The sequence below is a fragment of the Carettochelys insculpta genome, chromosome 1 (assembly GCF_033958435.1).
Source record: "Carettochelys insculpta isolate YL-2023 chromosome 1, ASM3395843v1, whole genome shotgun sequence".
NCBI lineage: Eukaryota > Metazoa > Chordata > Testudines > Carettochelyidae > Carettochelys > Carettochelys insculpta.
This window is the reverse complement of record NC_134137.1, coordinates 58,350,925-58,370,449: the sequence shown is the minus strand read 5'-3', so window position 1 is coordinate 58,370,449 and position 19,525 is coordinate 58,350,925. Positions and strand designations below refer to the sequence as shown.

Below are 19,525 nucleotides of genomic sequence, written 5' to 3'. Positions count from 1 at the left end.
AAAAACGTCAGCTACAGTAAGGTCTCAGAGTATGTGAATCCAGAGTACGACCCCCCCCACCGTTATGAGACTGACCCCCGATTCACACAGTAACCCTTGCTTTAGTCTGCTTCATGTTCATGCAATGCAAAGTGCTGGGCTCTCAGCCTGCCTAGCTTCCTGCAAGCAGCTCGGCAGGCTAAGAGCCCCTTCCCCTGCTTCCCAGAGAATCGCTATGCACCACTCTTGGAAGGTAGCGGGAAGGCTTTTAGCTTGCCTAGCTGCCTGCCCCTGCGGGAAGCCGGGGAAGCTAAAACCCCCTTCCTCCTGCTTCCCAGAGTGGCATCGCTTGACAGCTATGTTGGTTCACCCCCATTAAGCCCCCCCACTGGCTCAGACCCCCAACTTCCCTTCCTCTGTGGCCCCAGCTCACCTCCCCCCAGTGGGGACCTGCAGTCACACACCTGCGGCTTGCCTCCAACCCCCATGGACCTGGCTCCAACCTCCCGGTGCCCCAACCCTCTCACACACCTGGGCCTGCACCCCCGCCCCACCTGGTCCCAGCCCCCATGGACCTGTCTTCAACTCCCATGCCCCCACCCCACTGCACACCTGGGCCTCGCCCTCTCCCGCCCAGCCCCAACCCCCACAAACGCAGTCCCAAGCCCCTCAAGCCTTGTGTAGTTCCAGATCACCCCTACCCATGGGGCTGGCTCAGCATGCGAGGGGTTCCAACCTGTCCCTCCCCAACCCCCTGCCCCAGTGCACTCCCCTTCAACCTCCCCACCTGGTCAATCCCTCCCTCCAGCAGCCTCACCTCACCTCGCGCCCACCCCCCATGCCTGGGGCTCCAGCTGTGAGACTCTGCTGGCACGCACAGGGGCTCTACCCCCACTGCCAGCTCAACCCACCCCTGCCTGGTTCACCCCCGTTCAATTCCTCTTCTGCTGGCTCAACACCCCCATCCCCAGCTGACTCCCCCAGCAGGTGCTGGGCTGTCAGCCAGCAGCGCGTGTGGGGCTCCAGCTGTCAGCCACTGCAGGCGCATGAGTGCCTAACACCCTCTTGCCTGGGTTCACCCTGTTCAACGCCCCCCATGGCCCTGGCTCACACACATGGGGCTCCGGCTTCAACATGCACCTGGGGCTCCCAATCCTTGGCACACAGGGCTCCAGCTCCAACCCCCCCACCCACCACCACTGCAGCCCTGGCTCGAACTCCCTGGACGGGCTCAACCCCCACCCAACCCCCTGCTGCCAGGGTCTAAGCCCCAGCTCAGCTGTACCCTGCCACCACCCCAGCCACCCTAACCCACCTCAGGCTTAACCCCTCTGCCCCCTCCCAGGGCCCCAACCCACCCCCCCAAGCCCTCCCCAACTTACGTGAAATTCAAGGTACCTCAAGGGATTACAGCACTTTTTGAAGATGCTTAAGAATGTAAGGAATTGCAAGTCTGTTGCAAGGAGATAACAGACCTTGCTTAAACAGCAAATGCTAAAAAGCAACAGAAAAGCCACAGCATACCTGGAAAACATGGTCACATAAAGAGCAGCATCTCAAGGGGACATAGCTCCTGGCATACTAAAAAGGATACGCCACTGAATTAATGTATCATTGTTAATAGTTTAATTGGCATTACAAGTTTGCCAAAATTAATGCTGCGTGTATGTGTGTCTGTTATGCTTTTCACATTGGCAATGGGGTTTAGAGTGATCTTTTCTATATTATTGGCCCATTCTGATTCAGGCTGCCAAAAATGTGGAGGCTGCTGCTGCAGTCTCTTTCTCTGTATTAAGGTTATGGACACTTTTATTGACCACTTTTTAGGGTTTTTTTTTTTTTTTTTGCTTTGCAAAAACAAAGTGGGAAATGTTTCAGAGAGGTAGCCATGTTAGTCAGGTTTGGCAAAATACAACAAAGAGTCCGGTGGCACTTTAAAGTCTAAAAAAATTATTTGAGCATAAGCTTTCATGAGATACAACTCACTTCCTCAACTGTCCCTCAGGTACAAATCCCCCCTTGAAACACTGATTAAAAGGGACCTGCTCAGATTTTACAAAACCTGGTGTGTATCATCTTTCAAGGTATTACAGAGATTTTCATTGCATCCTCTCGCAGTTCCTGTTTCCACTGTGATCACTGAGTCTGACATATTTGTTAAAAGTCCACCTGCTGTTTTCTTAAGTTGATCTGCCTTATAGATTGCAACTTCTGTGCCATAATCTATAGCTTGTTGGTTTTGCTGTTTTTTCCCAGTAGGCCATAAGCTGTTTTGTTTTATGTTTTTTTTGTTTGTTTGTTTGTTTTGTTTTAATTGCTTGGTCTATGATAGGTGCACTATAGGGTTGCTTGAAATAGGAATATAAATATCCGTTTTATTTTTACTCTGGTATAACGTAGTATAAGAGCACAGAATATGTGTCTCATTTCTACTTTGTGCCCAGTCTCCCAACCTTAAAGGTTTGTGATAGAGGAAATATATATTGTTTTGATTTAAAAAGCCCTGGAAAGTGAGGTTTTTGATTTTGTTTTGCTTTAAGTCACAAGGCATTGTCCTAAGTCTGATCCTCAGCTGTGGCTGAAAGTCTCTGTGTACCTAGAACTTGTCTGTAGGTGCAGCTTTTCCGATCTTTCTTATCCTATTCAGTATTATCTACAATAGTTTTTGTACCCCAGCTTGTACATTCACATACCAAAATGGGCTTATTTAGAGTGAATAATTTTAGCAATAATTTTATCAGGCATTTACACAGGCGTGCTGGGAAAAAAAAATTATAGTGGGGGTGCTGAGAGCCACTGAATCAACAGTAAAGCCTATCTACAATGAAAACCACATCAAGGCAGGGAGTTCTGCAGCCCCCTTCCCTCATGACATGCCACAGCTCCAGTGACTATGGGTTTACATGTGTCAAGTTGTATTTTCTTTATAAGGGAGGGAAAAAATCATAGAGCTATTTGCTAAAACTTTTCTAGACAGCTTGCAACTTCCTGACATACCAGTTGTGGGAAGAAATGCAATATATCAATAACAGTGATGTGGATCATTTGACAAGATCCTCACCCTGCCTGGGGCAGTGTGACCGCTGTGTCCCCTTAATTCTTCCCAGCCTGGGCTGTCTCTTACAATGCCTTGCTAATGCCCAGAAGCAACCCCTCCAGGTGCTGCTAGTACTCAGCACAACCACATGGGGTGCCCCATGTCTGGCTAGATGACACAAATGCTCCCAGAGACACCTATGAACCACACAGAGAAAGGCACCTGCCACATTGCCCCAGCTCCCAGCATGGTATCCTAGGAATATAGGACTCTGAACTGATCAAGATGATGACTGTAAATCTATTAATGGGTTCACCATTTCATCAGTGGACAATAGAAATACACCAGCTTTTGTAAAACCTGCACCGATTTACCAAACACTTCAAGCAATCTCCCTGGTAAAGATAAACAGCTAAACAGGTTTACTGAGAATTTAAGTGACTCTAAGTGCTAGGCAAAAAGTGAGTGTAGCCACAAAAACAAAATAAAATATAAACACACATTCTAAACCCTATTAGAATGGGCAGCTAGACCAAACAGTTTTTCTCACCTCAGTGGATATCACAGTCCATAGTACATCGATTTCACCCTCAAAATCTGGGACAGCTCCCTTAGTTGGAACCTTTATTCTTTTCTGTGTGTAGCCAAGGTGGGTGAAGGAGAAGGACCAACCACAGACCCCCTGAGGGTTTTATAACCTTAGTCCACGTGCTTGGAGAATTCAAGTCCAGGGGTGTCTGGTGGCCACTGCTGAGTCTTCAGGTAGGTTGAACCATTCCCTTGGTGTGGCCTCAAGCAGGTGAGTCACGGCATTTCAGCTCCCTTCCTGGATGGTTGCTGGTGATGTTTGTTCAACAGCACCCACACTGGGGTTTGTTACCTCCTTCATCATGGTCTCTATAGAGCTTGTATTTGGGTGTCCTCTTAACCCACAGCATATTTTAATGAAAACCCATACAACACCATTCTCATAATTGCATATGCATTTTTCTATAGAAAAATGACCAGCAAATCATGGCATTTGCCATTTCTAGGATACTTTTCTAAGCTATTTCCATTGTCCTTGCCTTTTAGCAGGCAGCCTGGAAAAGTCTCAAGCTACCACATTTACCCAGCTCCTTTGTATGTGTGTCTGTGAGGTGAGGTGCACTGCCCCCATGGGATGCCCTGCTCCCCTTCCCAACTCTGCACCCCTGACCCCTGGCTCCCTCCCTGACAAGCCTGGCTGGGGATTACCTGGGGCAGTGGACATGTGGCAGTGGCAGCTGCAGGTGATCGCCTCCCTCCCTGCTCCCCAGCACTCACCACTTGGTCCTTTGCTGCTGTCTCCTGGCCAGCTGAGTCCCACTTCTCTGCAGGTGACTGGATGCCTCACAGCTGCCCATGGAGCAACGGAGCTCAGTGTTAACAGTACAGTAAATTTTAGAAGTATGTGGCAGAATAAATAATCCGTGCACTTGGGGACAGATCCTCAGGTGAGTTCGCTGTCATCTCTACCAAAGCCGATGGAGCTATGACAATCTACATAATGTGAAGATCTGCACCAGTGCCTAGGGCAAAAACCACAATTCAACATTGTATCAGTGGTGCCCCTCAGAAGCTTGAGGTGAAGTGGGACATGGTGCACTCACTTGCACGTTAATATTCCTCATGCTCTTGTAGCTGAAGGTTATTGTTTCTACGCATACTGGGCTCTGTGCTCCAAGGGCAAACAGAAGCATTTGGGAACGCTTGGAAATGTCCTGTGGTCTTTTCTCAACACAATTTTGGATAAAAGCTGAGTTGCACTTTAAAAAGCTCCTTTTTTTTTTTTGGTCTTTTCACTGAAGAGTATTTATCTTGCGTTTTATATTTAAACAAATCTGCTGGTCACACAAAACAGACCTAGCTATACAAGGGAATTTATTTGAAATATGCTGTGCTAAATGGAAAGGTGTGGTTGCATTATATTTGGAAGGGGGAAGAGTTATTGTTTGCTGTCTACTCTGAAAGCCACATAGAGCGGGAAAGAACGCACTGCGAGGTCGCCCCTAGACAAAAAGAGAGAAGTGTGCTTTTTCAAAAAAGCTGTGGAGTGAGGCATCATTTAATAACTCTTTTTGGACCCCCTTCCTGACCTCCCCACTCAGAAAGGCCTATCCTGGATGTCTGTCCAACTAGCCAAGTTTGGTCTTGTGCTTCCTGAAGAGGAATATTTCAAACTGATGAAAGACACAACCTTGTTCCCTATCCAAGAAGCCATCACTCTTCCCATGTGTTGCTATGCCCATACCAGGAAAGGGCGAGTTAGCTATGGGAAGTGCTGCAATTGTATACATGCATTCAGAGTAATCATTCGGGGTAAAATAATGCCTAAGAGCAGACCTACAGTGATGACCGGGGGTAGAATACATATACTGCACACCTTGCTAACAGTGGAGGGGGAGAAGCACCGTGTAGGTAGGTGAGTGGAGTAATACGGCCTGTGCTAGAATACTGGGGTCCCTCCAGGACCAAGCAGTGCCCCTCCCAGCCTGCATTGTTACTTCAGTGTCGCATTCCACTGCATCCTCACTGCCAGAAACTTTCCCTGCCACTCTGAGAGATGCTGGCAGCAAGGAAAGACTCTGGCAGAGCAGAGGCAGTTAAGAAAGGCTTTGACACTTCCCTGTAGCCTTTCCCTTGCCAGAACACCTCTGTGCCAGGTGTAGCTCCACACTGCGCTGAGCGTGGTTGCAGCCTCCCTTGTACTGCATCACATAGCCCCCTCTTCCCTACACATTCCTACGAATGGAGACAAGGTCTAAGTGAGTTAAGCACTGTGCTCCCGCTGAAAGTCACTGGGAGTTAGGCACTGAACTGAGGCACTCTTCAGAAATCCTACTCAAGGCACTCAGATGCTGTGTCCACATCCTGGAACTCTAAAAGCACAGACTATTCAGCAATGTGTTCTTTTGTGTGTGTTTAGACTTAAAGCACTTGCCACTCTTTACATGAAGGTATTTGTAATTCATCTGCATTTTGACTCCCCCCACCCTTCTTGTTTGGTTTACTTATTAGCTGTAGTGCTCATTGATCATGTGTGTGAGTGACCTGAAGCAGCAGAGACTATTTGGCTGGGTCTACACGTGCCCCTTCCTTTCGAAAGGGGCATGTTAATGAGGGGTTCCAAAGATGCTAATGAGACCTTCCGAAAGGACCCTCACCAGATAGGAAGAAGGGCTTTCGAAAACTGCGGGGGTCCTTTCAGAAGGTCCCGTCTCCACGTGTGGTGTGTGATTCGAAAAGCCGCACTTTCGAATTGCTGCGGCTGGCGTTATGGTAATGAGGTGCTGCATATTCATTGCAGTGCCTCATTAGCATCTTTTGAACCCGCTCATTATCATGCCCCTTTCGAAAGGAAGGGGCACGTGTAGACACAGGGTTTTTGCGTGTGTGTTATTTTCATTGTTTTGTTTCATACTGTGATGAACTATTACAGGTTATAATCTCTCTAATCTGGCACTCTGTCATCTGGCAACATCCGTAATCCAGCATGATTTTAGTTCACTGGACAACCACTTATCTGGGGTGTTGCTTCCATAAAGTTTGTTTCCAGCCACCAGTCCTGGCCCTCAGTGTTCTGTGCTGTTATTCAGTTGTAGTTTACCCCTAAATGTCTTCTCAGAGCCCAGTAAGCAGTGGAAGTGTTGGTCATGCTGCTAAAAGATATTGATCTCCTGTGGTCTGGCAAATTCTCTGGTTCAACACTGGGAAGGTCCTGAGGGTGCAGGTCTAAAGAGGTTCAACATGTAAAACAAAAATATCTTTTATGTATTGTTAGTGGGCATGTGTTATTCTTGGTTTGATTAATCAATGGTACATAAATCATCATAGGAAAGGGCCTTTGAGAAGCATCCCCTTCACAGCATATCTGCTTGTTTCAATTTTTGTTTGGGTGGTGAAGTTATACAAATGAATGTTTTGGTTTAGCCCATTCTCACTCCTCTTCGCATTTAGTGAATTAACTTCACACAAAGGCTACGTCTACACTAGGACACTATATAAGCTGTGTCTACACGTGCACGCTACTTCGAAGTAGCAGCACTAACTTCGAAATAGCGCCTGTCACGGCTACACGTGTTGGGCGCTATTTCGATGTTAACATCGACGTTAAGTGGCGAGACGTCGAAGCCGCTAACCCCATGAGGGGATGGGAATAGCGCCCTACTTCGACGTTCAACGTTGAAGTAGGGACTGTGTAGTCGTTGCGCGTCCCGCAACTTTGAAATTGCGGGGTCCGCCATGGTGGCCATCAGCTGAGGGGTTGAGAGACGCTCTCTCTCCAGCCCCTGCGGGGCTCTATGGTCACTGTGTGCAGCAGCCCTTAGCCCAGGGCTTCTGGCTGCTGCTGCTGCAGCTGGGGATCCATGCTGCATGCACAGGGTCTGGAACCAGTTGTCGGCTCTGTGGATCTTGTGTTGTTTAGCGCAACTGTGTCTGGGAGGGGCCCTTTAAGGGAGCGGCTTGCTGTTGAGTCCGCCTTGTGACCCTGTCTGCAGCTGTGCCTGGCACCCTTATTTCGATGTGTGCTACTTTGGCGTGTAGACGTTCCCTCGCAGCGCCTATTTCGACGTGGTGCTGCCCAGTGTCGATGTTGAACATTGATGTTGCCAGCCCTGGAGGACGTGTAGACGTTATTCATCGAAATAGCCTATTTCGATGTCGCCACATCGAAATAGGCTACTTCGATGTAGGCTTCACGTGTAGACGTAGCCTATGTTGGAGTAGGCTATTTTGAAGTAGAAACATTGAAATAGGCTACTTTGACGCATATCGTCCACACATCCTCTGGGGCTGGTGCCATCGATGTTCAACGTCTAAGTAGCAACAGGGAATGTCGAAAGGGCTGCCCTGGAAGGAAAAGCAGAGCGTCCACACACACGAGCGCCCTCCTTCAAAACAAGGGGCCAGGAAACCCTGCAGACAGGGTCACAGGCTGGACTAGTCCTTCTGGGGCAACAGCAAACCGCTCCTTTAAAGGGCCCCTCCCAGACACACCCCGCCTGCACAGCACGAGGTCTGTAGAGTACTAGCCACACTCTCACAGACTGAGTCACAGCACGCATGCACCCTCAGCAACAGCAGCAGCCCCTGGAAGCCCTCCAGGTTGTCACCTAGGGAGCAAGCGCCCTGCTAGGTACTGCACGGGAGGCTGTACAGCAGCTTCTGGCAAGGGGGTCCTCCCAGGGGGCAGATGAGGATGCCCCTGACAACCGGGTTCCCCTGTTCCTCCCCCACCAGGTGCTCTGCCACCTCTGGAGCTATCCCACCAGCTCTGAGTGGTGGGAGCAGATAGTCATGGGGGAATGGGACGACAACATGTGGCTGCAGAACTTCTGCATGCCCCGGCAAACCTTCCTGGAGCTCTGCCAGTGGCTCACCCCCGCACTGAGGCACCAGGACACCTGGATGCGGCGTGCCCTCCCCGTGGAGAAGAGGGTCACAATAGCTGTCTGGAAGCTGGCCACTCCAGACAGCTACTGATCCAGTTTGGAGTGGGAAAGGCCATGGTTGGGGCTGTCGTCAGGAGGCCTGGGCATGCACCCACTGGGGGGGTGGGGGGCCATGGAGGGGGGCCCGGGTGGAGGCCTGGGGAGGGAGGGGTGCCCTTGGAGGGAGGGACTGGGCAGACGGGTGCTGGGGGGTTGCCTGGGAGGAGAGGTCTGGGGGAGGGGCCTGGCGCACCCTCCACATCCTCCTGGGTGCTCATGTCCCCTCCCCACAGGTGGTCTGTGCACTCAATGCCTTGCTGCTCCAGAGGGTCATCCGAGTAGGGGACCTGGACGAAGCTGTTGCCAGATTTGCTGCCATGGGGTCCCTGAACTGCTCTGGGGCCCTAGACAGGACCCATATTCCTATACATGCCCCGGACCACAGTGGAGGACGATACATAAACCAGAGGGGCTACCACGCCATGGTCCTGCAGCCCATGGTGGGCAGCCAGGGCCACTTCCAGGATGTATACGTGGGCTGGCCTGGCTGTACACACGACGCCCATGTCTTCTGTAACACGGGCCTGTGCTGCCAGCTGGAGGCGGGGACCTACATCACTCGTGGTGGATGCAGCCTACCTCCTCCAGCCCTGGCTCATGTGCCCGTACACTGGCCACCTTACTGCCAGCCAGGAGTGGTTCAAGGGTCGCCTGAGACACACCCGCCAGCTGGTGGAGAAGACCTTCGGCTGCCTGAAGGGCTGGTGGCAGTGCCTCCTCGCTCACCTGGATGCCAGCAAACAGAATATCCCCCAGGTTGTGGATGCATGCTGCACGCTCCACAACATCGTTGAGAGCAAGGGGGAGGCCTTTGTCCAGGGGTGGGCAGTCGACGCTGGCACGGGCTTCCCTCAGCCAGCTGCCACACCCAGTCACCAGGCCCACCAGGAGGGGGTCCGCAAGACCCAGTGGGCCCATTTTGATCAGGGGGCCCCTGAGCACCTCCCTGGCCATCCCCAGCAGGCCTCCTACACACCGCCCCCACACTATTCCCCCAACAAGCACACGTCTCAGGATTATTGAATACTGATAAAACTGTCTGGTGGTATGTGTACAACAAAAACTGGAACTAATATACAAATAGGGGGATGACTATGTACAAATGGGGAGCCAGTGGAGGGCTCGGCCATTGACCCATCAATCTGGGGTGAGGGTACAGGGGTGTGACTCCCAGCAGATTCGGGTTGCGGGCCCCACCCCATTGTCCATGGTCCCCGGCACGACAGGATGGGAGCCAGGAGGACCGGCAGGTACGGCCAGAATCCCTCCACCAGCTGGTCTTCAGCCCGGCTGGCAGGCAGGGTGACAGGCAGAGCAGCTGGCAGGCATGCCAGGTGGGGCAGCAGGCAGGGCAGGAGGACAGCCGGGGGGCATCGGGTGGAGCAGCAGAGCGGGCGGCAGGGGGCAGAGAGCGGGTGAGAACTGGGCCGCGGCCTCCTGGAACAACCCGGCTATGTCCCAGAAGACCTCCCATGAACTCCTGCAGTGCTGCCCAGTGCAAGGTGGACTCCTCGTGGTTGACCCACAGCCTCTCCTTGGCCACCTCCGCCTGCTGCCGGAGAGCTGGCAGGAGCTGGGGATTCATGGGGGCCGTCCCCTGGGTCTGGCAGTGGCGTGCGCATCCTGGCCTCGGCAGTTCCTTGGGTGATGGTGGTGCCTGACCACTGGTGGGCTCTCAGGGACTATGGAGGGTGCCTGGCTGCCTGGGACCTCGGATGGTGCAGCTGCAAAAATGGAGATAGAGGGAGGGAAAGGCTGCTAGTACTGTGCCCTGGCTCATGCCTCGCATCCCCCCTTGGGAGCTGGGTCTCCATCCCCTGTCCATGGTTGTGGTGTCCCTGCTGGTGACCCCACTGCATGGTCTGCTTGCCCCCGGGGTTAGGGCACAGCACTGTCCATGGGTGTGGGTGCTGATGGCCATGCCACTGTCTGGGACTGTGCTATGGCTGGGCAGTTGTGGGTTGGGGTCTGCTGGGGGCGTGTGGAGCCCCTGGTTGTGTCTGGTGACCCTGTCCTGTGGCCCGGGATTGTGTGCCCTTTGGGGTACATACCTGACCATCCACTGCTGCAGTCAGAAGAACCCTGGTGGGCAGATGCCCAGCTGGTGTTCTGGGAGGGGAAGTCTATGAGGAGACCCCATCCTCACTGCTGGACACCTCTTCTGCCATCCCACGGGCTGGCTCCTTGGGTGGGTCCTGGGGTGCAGGGCTGGCCTCCGAGCCAGACTCCGGCTCCAAGGACTGCTGGGACTCCTCGGCTGTGATGTCCAGTGTGGCCATGGGGGAGGAGGTGTTCTGGGGTCCCAGGGTGGCCCTGAGCTCCCTGTAATAGGGACAAGTGGTGGGGGCAGCCCCAGACTGGCTGGCTGAGTCATGGGCCTGGTTGTAACCCTGCCGCAACTCCTTCAACTTGCTCCAGATGTGATCTGGAAGTGTGGGCAGGCTGACCCCAGGTGGCCAGGCCCTCGGCCAGTCGGGCAAATGCTTCTGCTTTCTGCCGCTTGTTCCCCATCATGTGGAGCACCTCCTGTTCACCCCAGAAGGTTTTGGAGCTCGGCCTCCATCCAGGAGAGGGACTGCCACTTTTTGGCCCCGTTTGGCTGCTGGGGGGCCCTGGGTCCCCTTGGGGGGACTCCTGGGGGCACTCGGTGGGTTGGCTGGATGCCGTGGCACTGCATGGACAGATAGGGGTCTGTGGAGGGCGTGCAGGGCTAGCACTTGCATGTGCTGCTGCCTACACACTCTCAGATTGCTGCCACAGGAAATCAGGGTGCTTGGTGCTTTAAGGGTTGCTGCATGTGGTGATCATAGAGCCCTGCAGGGGCTGAACAGCACATCTCAACCCCTCAGCTGATTGCCACCACGGAGGCGCTATTTCGAAGTAGCGGGACATGGATCGTCTACACGTGCCCTACTTCAACGTTTAACGTCAACGTAGGGCGTTATTCCTATCTTCTGATAGGAACAGTGATTTTGATGTCTCGCCACCTAACGTCGATTTCAACGTTGAAGTAGCGCACGGCGTGTGTAGATGTGGCGCACGCTATTTCAATGTTGTGCCGGCTACTTCAAAGTACCCAACTAGTGTAGATGCAGCCAAATTGAGATAAGCCTGGTACAAGGTGAAGCTGTTCTACTATTTCACTAGGATGATGACGAAGCACTGGAATAGGTCATCCAGGAGGGTGGTGGAATCTCCATCTTTCAAGATTTTAAGGCCAGGCTTGATAAAGCCTTGGCTAGGATGATTTCGTTGGGGTTGGTCCTGCTTTGAGCTGGATCTCCTAACAACTTTTCCAAGCCTAATCTTCTGTGATTCTGTGAGTCTAAGGTCTATGCACCACTTAAGCCTACAAAATAGGGGCTCACGATTTTAGAGCATCAGTCACTTGGGGTAATGTCAGCAGGGTGAGATATGCCTTTCCAGCCTGCTTATGAAGTCCCTGTTCAGGCAAAATTTTCATTGAAATAAATGCACTCAGAGGACTTTTATTCTGTTCCCACCAGCTTTCATATTGCTGCTTTGCCTTTGAAGACATGCAGATCTGTCGATCTTAAAGTGTACCCTAGCCATATGTTCTAGTGCACATGTCCTCTTCAAATACATACATCTGGCTGTGGACAGATGTGTGCATAAAAGTGGGACCATTGGTGAAGGTAAAGGAGAAAATGGGAGACACTGAAAGAGCCCCTGTGTCATGGAGCATGACTCACCAGCACAGAACCTCCTGCTGGTCACTTGGGAATTAGCTTGACACTCAGCAAGGTGCCCTCACCTGGCTGGTGTGTCATCTCTTGCTCCCGCTCTAGGCACGCTCCAGTCTCTGGACCTGCGTTGCTCCCTGGATTGCAGCATCTGCAGGACAGTGCCCTCTGGCGGTGTGCACTAGTCTCTTGGCCATCTCTGGCCAAGGGTTTAACCCTTTCTTCAGGGGCAAGCCAGAGCTCATAATGACCACTCGTAGGAGTGGCTAGGGGTGGTATAAGGGGACTCAGTCCCATCCACTACTTTGGGTATCAGCCCAGGAACCCTCTGGTGGCAGCCTTGTCCTGCCCCCTTCCTCTTTTCCTTAACTGCCTTCCTTTCCCTGGGCTGCTTCCCAGTGACTCCTTGCACCTTATTGGCCTATTATCAGGGCCAGCACTTTGGCAGGTGTCAGGCTGGAGCCACTCTCCTGTTCCTCTGAGCCTGTACAGCACTGCTCTCCCCAGGTGCTTCCTTTCTTGCTGGGAGCTGGTCCTGTACTTTCCCTGGGCAGGACCCAATGGACTCTGCTCTGCTGAGCAGCTCCTTAACATATAGGGATGCTTCAGTAAGCTGCCCTCTAATTGGCTCCCCCAGGAGCCCTCTCCTCGTTGGCTTGGGTACAGCTCTGGCTCCCTCCAGCTTACATTAACCCCTTCCTTGCAGAAGTGGGGCCTTTGCCCCACTACACCCTAAAAGTGTCATCCCTCAGCATAGCTGAACCGCCTACTATGCTTCTTGTTCTATACAGACTTCCTTGCAATGTGAGATTATTTTCTAATGGCTTTGCCTTTTGGTTTTATTCTGTGGGCCTAAGTTGCATGTGCCAATGTCCTCTTCAGCCCACCTGGAGAAAGCTGGTCTGTATCCAATAACAGTCTCCAACAAGAATGGTTTCTTGTCCTTCTTCCTGGCCTTTGACCTAAGGGCCAGACTTGGCCCTGCTGCCCAGGGGAAAGAGGTTCACAATTTGGCCCTAGACGATTGGGAGCCATCAGCTTGAGCGTGTGTGACTACACAGTCTTATTGTCACAATTTCACAGCTACATTTCAAGCTCCTTTTTACGATGGCTGGCTTTTACCCCCATTTCTAATGGTTACATCCAAGTGATCAATTATTCTTCCAAAGAAGACCCTTCCTTCTAAAAGAGAATTAATAGAATGTAGAATCTTGTTTAAAAGAATTACGGCTACAAATCATCTTTAAAATATCCTAATAGACGTGTGTCAGAGAACTGGCATGAATTTAAGAAAAACAAAAACAAAAACAAAAACAAAAAAATCCCCTTAAATGGAGTAAAGGATAACGACTGGTTCTGCTTTAGAAAGTCAGATTTGCTGAGACAAACAGCATGAAAGCACAGCATGTGTGTCATGGGAACAGCAGCAAATTCTCAGTAATTGGATGCAATATTCAGGGTTGACAAAGTTATTTATAGATTCCAGATCCATTTAACTTTAATGAGAAATGAAGATGTGGAAAAGCAAAGAATCCCAAAGTTTTCATGTAGGAGAAATTAGACCACAGAGAATTTTAGCCATAGTGATAAAACTATGTGTGGCTCCATTTTATGACATGATGAATATAGATTGATAATTGGTGTGTGACTATGGAAGTATACCCATTAATGGTAGTCCATCGATCCGATGATGACAAATCTGTGCAGATCATCTATTATTGGTCTTATTGTGTGCCCTCTGGTGACTGTATAAGCCAATTCTAGAGGTGCACATTTTGCCACAGATGGTGCATGGGAAGTTTGCAATCTGTGGGTTGTGTATTGCTGATGCTCTGTGACGCTGTTTGCATGCCTCTTGTAGATGCCGGCAGCGGTCTTCCTCAAAGGCAATGCAGGTATTTCTGACTGTTGCACGCCACTGTGTTCTGTCACTGGCGGCGTCCTCAAAGTCCCTAAGTTTGATACTGCTGTACTGCAGATTGGCTTTGATGGTATCCTTGTAGTGTTTCCGTGGACGCTGGATGCCCTGGGAGAGTTCACCATACAGAAGCTGGCAAGGGATTCTGTTGGCATCCATGCGGCTGACATGACTGGTCCAACATAGTTGTGACTTCATAATCATGATTTCGATGCTTGTCATCTGGGGTCTCTCGAGGACCTCAAGATTGGGCACTTTGTCTTGCCAGTGGATCTTCATGATGTTACGGAGGCAGTGCATGTGGAATGCTTCGAGCTGCTTGATGTGATGCCTATATAGTGTCGATGTTTCGCACCCGTACAAAAGAGATGAGAGAACAACAGCTCTGTACACAAGCAGTTTTGTTGACATCTGGATGTTATGGTGGTTTAGAACTTTGACACGCAGATAGCCAAGTGCCTGGCTCGCTTTGGATATTCGCACGTTGATCTCATTATCCAGTGATCCATCACTGGATATGACACTACCCAGGTATTTAAAGTTCTCCACTACTTTAAGCTGAGTGCCGTCAATGGAGATACTCAGGACAAGAGCATTTGATCCAGGTGCAGGTTGATGGAGAACTTCTGTCTTTCTGAGTGTAACCAACCAGGCTCGGGTTCCCCAGAAACGAGGTTGCACCCAGAAGGCAAGTGCTATATTTGGTTTATTGAAAGCATGACACCCGTGACGGGAGCCCCGGAAATGCCACAGTCACCAGTGAAGGAAAACCCGACGCGTCGGAGCTTCGCTCGGGGAGAGGCTCTATAATGGGCCTCCTAACACTAACTAATAAAGCTTGAACTCATTTACATAAAATTGCTTAAAATTGCTTACGCACTACTTTTACTATCTTTTGTGGCCTACTGCCAGCATAGCCTTGAAGTTTTGGCAATCATACTTTGTTTTGCAGTTGTTCGCCTTGGCAGGATTACTTGTTTTGCAGCTTTTCACCTTGCACAGACTGGTCTGTTTGGAAATCTTCTGAGGGTTCACAGAGGGGTCAGACTGCACTCTTGACCATTACAATGTCTTCTCGCACCCTGCACTCCTTCCCGCGACCCCTTTGTGAATCCCGAGGCTAGTAGGAATCGAGTGAGGTGGTTGATGCTCTTCTGGCAACACCGCGTGCACCTGTAGAACAGACTTGACAACAGCATATGAGACCGATATACCTGGCGCGGAGGCATAAGAGCCCAAGGAATAGGAGTTGCACCAAATGGGCTGCCCAGCCCCGCAGTGAGCCTAACCAGGACCAAAGCCAGTTACTTTCCTGGCTTTGTTGGATGCCCTGAGCCAGGGCTTCCAAACTATTTAAATTGGTCTCCACCGTGTAACTGACATCGGTGATATTGAAACAACACATACCTTCAAACTCAGAGCACTTATGTCCATGTCGCAAAAGGAGATAATCTATAGCCATGTGATTCTGTATCACTCCTTTGCGCACCTCCCCGAGTTCCTGATTGAGGGCTGCAATGAGAATGGAGGTCAGGTTGATAGTTTTAGCGAGGGCACACGCAAGGTGGGTTATAGCATAATAATTATGGCCCAAGATACGGTAAAAACCTCCAAAAGCAAAGATTAGGGCTGCTGCCTCTTTTTCAGTGGCCAAAGTCACCCTTGGGTCGCAAGTGGGTGGTAGGGGTAGGGTTGATAGGTCACACGCCAAACAGCGTCAGGCCCTGCGTTGCGATGGATAAGGACAGATAGGAGGCACAATTTTGCCAACAGTACAAGGGCCGCCTGAGCTATTTGCAGGTACATATGTGCAGGCCACACAGTCACATAACAAGAACCACCCTGTCGGCAGCCAAAGGGGGTTACGGGCATACGAGACAAGCTGGGTCTGAGTACATTGCAACTCGGTGTTATTAAGGTTTACTTGGGGTCCTGATGCATTAACAAAAAGCATGCAATGTGTAGCTTGCGTTATGTTTGCTACGCAGAATGCATAAGTGCGACTGTTTGGGGCTGCTAACACAGTTCCCATATCATAAAGATTGGCAAAGGTAGCAGTGAAAGCAAAGTTTCGCAAAAGGGTATAGTTTTGCAAGAGAGCAGGAGTAGCACTGACACCTATAAAGCATGTGTCCATGAGCTGTCCCATGGCCATACTGTGGGGCAGACAAAAGGCAGACACGTTGATGGAAGTTTGTGCCAACGTTACCCATACGTTGGAGCTGTTACTGATACGGGGGCCCCACTCTGAGGCTGTTGCTACAGCAGTTCAGAGGTACCAGCGCCACAGCCAGGCCATGGTTACAGGGTCCGTAGTGTCAATCTGCTGCCACAGACCCCAGGACGCCACGTCGCCGACGGTTGTTACCTCCAGTTCAAACGGTTGGCCCTGCAGCGGTGCAGTGAGGCAGGCATGTGCCACCACTGCCTCTTTGCAGAGGTTGAAAGCTCGTTGGTGCTTCTCTGTCCAGTTCCACAGGGTGGCTTTTCGCACAAGCTTCTGTTACAATGGTGTCTAGGGCAGCTTGAACAGTCAGTTCATCTGGTCCCGAGATCATAACGTCGTTAATGTAATGGTAGCAGGCCATCCGGTTGGGGAGGTTCAGGAGGTCCAGATCGGCCTGCACTAACTAATGGCGGATCGCTGGGGAGTGCTTAAAGCCCTGTGGTAACACGGTAAACGTGTACTGCTTTGTTAGCCATGCGAAGGCAAACTGCTCTTGACTCTCGGGATGAATGTCAATAGAGAAAAATGCATTGGCCAGGTCTATGACAGCATGTCCCGGCAAGGCCACCACAGTGATGCGCTGAAGGATGGTAACCATGTCCGGAACTACAGCCGTAAGCTCCGGGGTCACCTTACTGAGTTCCCGATAGTCCACCATCATGCGCCACGATCCATCCGGCTTCTTCACTGGCCAGATAGGGCTGTTGAAGGCGCTCAGCGTGGGGCGAATAATATCCGCCTGTAGCAACGCAGCAATAGTGTCACTAATTTCGTGCTCTCCACCAGGAATGTGGTATTACTTGACTGACATCAGGGTCTGGGGGACCGGCAGGTGCACAGGGTCCCATTTGGGATGTCCCCGCAATAGGGGTTCCACAGTTCTGATTGCCCAAATGTAGCGGGGGTGCCCAAAGGCAAACAGCCTATACTGCATATCCACACACCGGCCACGCAAGACGTCCATTCCAATGATGTATTCACCCAAAGGTGCAGCCAGCACTGTCACTTGAAAGGGAGGGGCTTTCCCCAATGTTAGGGTGACCTCCACCGCATAAGCGGTGGTCTCTGCTCCTCTGAGGCCCTGCATGACCACCGCATGACCCACAGCCTGGGTAGAATGCAGAATGGTCACCTCAGCTCCAGTGTCTAACAGAGCTAACACATGCTGCTCCCCTCCCTGGGGCCACTTTATGGTTAACGGGACAAATGGGCACCAGTCCCCTGCTACCTGTCGCACAGCCACAGCCTGTACCGCAGGGGACCCGCCTCCCTGTCACTTCCTAGGGGGAAGGGTCCAGTCGACGGGGGCACTGGGCTATGTCCTCCCCCAGGGTCCCATACCTTTTTGTGGTGCCTGGGTCTCGCTTGCCCTCTTGGAGGCACTCTCATCCTCACTCTGCTGTGTAGGTGCAGTTGTAATCAACATTTGTACAAGTCTGGTGTTGGTAGACCATTGATCTCCTCACGGGGGACCCCTGCCTTGAGCAAGTCCATCCACGTGGTTCTCTGGGTCACCCTTGCATGCCCTTTTTCCTGCGGGTGCTCCTGCCTGACCACCTTTTCCTTTTGTGGCGCGGACCGCTTTAGTGCCTATGACAGTCTCTAATTGCATCAACGTTCCAACCAAGCCACCTGTGTGCCCATCCACCGCCATGACCACAGCCATAAGGGAGGCCTTCAGCTCGGGGGGGTGGGCAAGGTGTAACAGAGTGGCCTTGATGGATTTGTGGACCCCTACATCGTCCGGTCCCGTCTCTCCGCCGAGAGCCACAGCCCAAGCCATGCCCAGATGCCGCAGAGCACTCACCCCTTCCGGGATCGTATGCCAGGGCCTCGCCAGTGCTTCCACTTCCCCTGGGGAGGGGTAGACCACGTCCACCACCACAGTCAACCAGCAGTACAGGGACGGTGCTTCTACAGCGTTTCCCTGTGCATCGGTAAAGCCTTGTGAGTTCTGCAACGCCTGTCGGACCTGTGAATCCTGGGATAACACACCCATCTGGCGGAATTCCTCAAGCAGCAGCAACACAGTGTTGCCCGCATTGTCCCACACATGCACCAGCCAGGCCAAAAGCCCTTCCCCTGGCTCCTGCTTAAAACTCTTCACCAACTCCTGCAACTCACTTGTCTTAAACGTCTGCCAGACCTCAGGCTGCAATTGGCCTCCTTCTAACCTCATCTCCCGAATGGGGCACACCTGTCTCGGGACGGTTTGCACAGCCACCCCATTCAGCTCCTCCTCCTCCTCAGACGAGGAAGAGCTCCAAATGTTACCATCCCAGGTCTCAGGGTCCCAAGTGGCTAGCGCAAGGAGTGCATGCACTTGGGCCGTTGACACCTGTTCTTTCCCTAGTTTCACGCGCCGCCGATTCGCCACTTGCGCCGCCAATACCTCACAACGATGGGTTAACTCTTGTGTCCTTTCAGACTGTGAGGTAACCACCTCCTGCACTATTGCCCGCGCATCTGCCAAATTGCGACATTCCTGCTCCTTCCCCGCCAGTGCCTTCTGCAAGTGGAGAAGCTCGTCATCCAGGGCCCAGAGGGCAGTTAGAAAAAGCCATGCTACCTCTCCCACTGCCCTTTTCTCCATCCCTGGCCAGCGGCTCCGCCGAAGCCAATGCAGCGCCCCTTCTATCTGTACCGGTGTCATGCCTGCCGCCTCCCACAACTCCAGCCAGTCTTCTGGGGCTGCCCAACAGGCCACCATCCGCACTACTGACCCCCATCGCTCCATCGAGGGCCATCCTGGTATGTGCTGCAGGGCCAGCTCTGGCTTCCCTGACTCCCCTGCCTTCGACCAAAAAGGTATCGTACCTGGAGAATCCTGCTCGCTGCGCCAAATGTAACCAACCAGGCTCGGGTTCCCCAGAAATGAGGCTGCACCCAGAAGGCGAGTGCTATATTTGGTTTATTGAAAGTGTGACACCTGCGACGGGAGCCCCGGAAATGCCACAGTCACCAGTGGGGGAAAACCTGATGCGTCGGAGCTTTGCTCGGGGGACAGTCTCTATAACAGGCCTCCTAACGCTAACTAATAAAGCTTGAACTCATTTACATAAAATTGCTTAAAATTGCTTGCTCTACTCCTACTATCTTTTGTGGCCTACTGCCAGCATAGCCTTGAAGTTTTGGCAATTGTATTTT

At 51.9% G+C, this 19,525-nt stretch overlaps 1 protein-coding gene across 7 annotated transcripts in view; it reads right to left on the bottom strand.

Annotated features, from left to right (window-relative positions):
• Positions 1 to 4,522: 4,522 nt before the first annotated feature.
• Positions 4,523 to 19,525, bottom strand: part of UFM1 (ubiquitin fold modifier 1) — a 97,575-nt gene continuing 82,572 nt past the window's right edge. The window contains exons 7-8 of one of the 7 annotated variants that reach the window (XM_074986936.1): positions 15,559 to 15,663; positions 13,525 to 15,336 (exon numbers count right to left, since the gene is read on the bottom strand). In XM_074986936.1, the coding sequence (XP_074843037.1) occupies positions 15,272 to 15,336; positions 15,559 to 15,663 (170 nt within the window). In that variant the 3' untranslated portion in view covers positions 13,525 to 15,271. Of the gene's footprint in view, positions 4,567 to 13,522; positions 15,664 to 19,525 lie in introns of those variants that run through there. The other 6 variants (XM_074986946.1, XM_074986955.1, XM_074986965.1 and 3 more) reach the window with 6 other exon arrangements.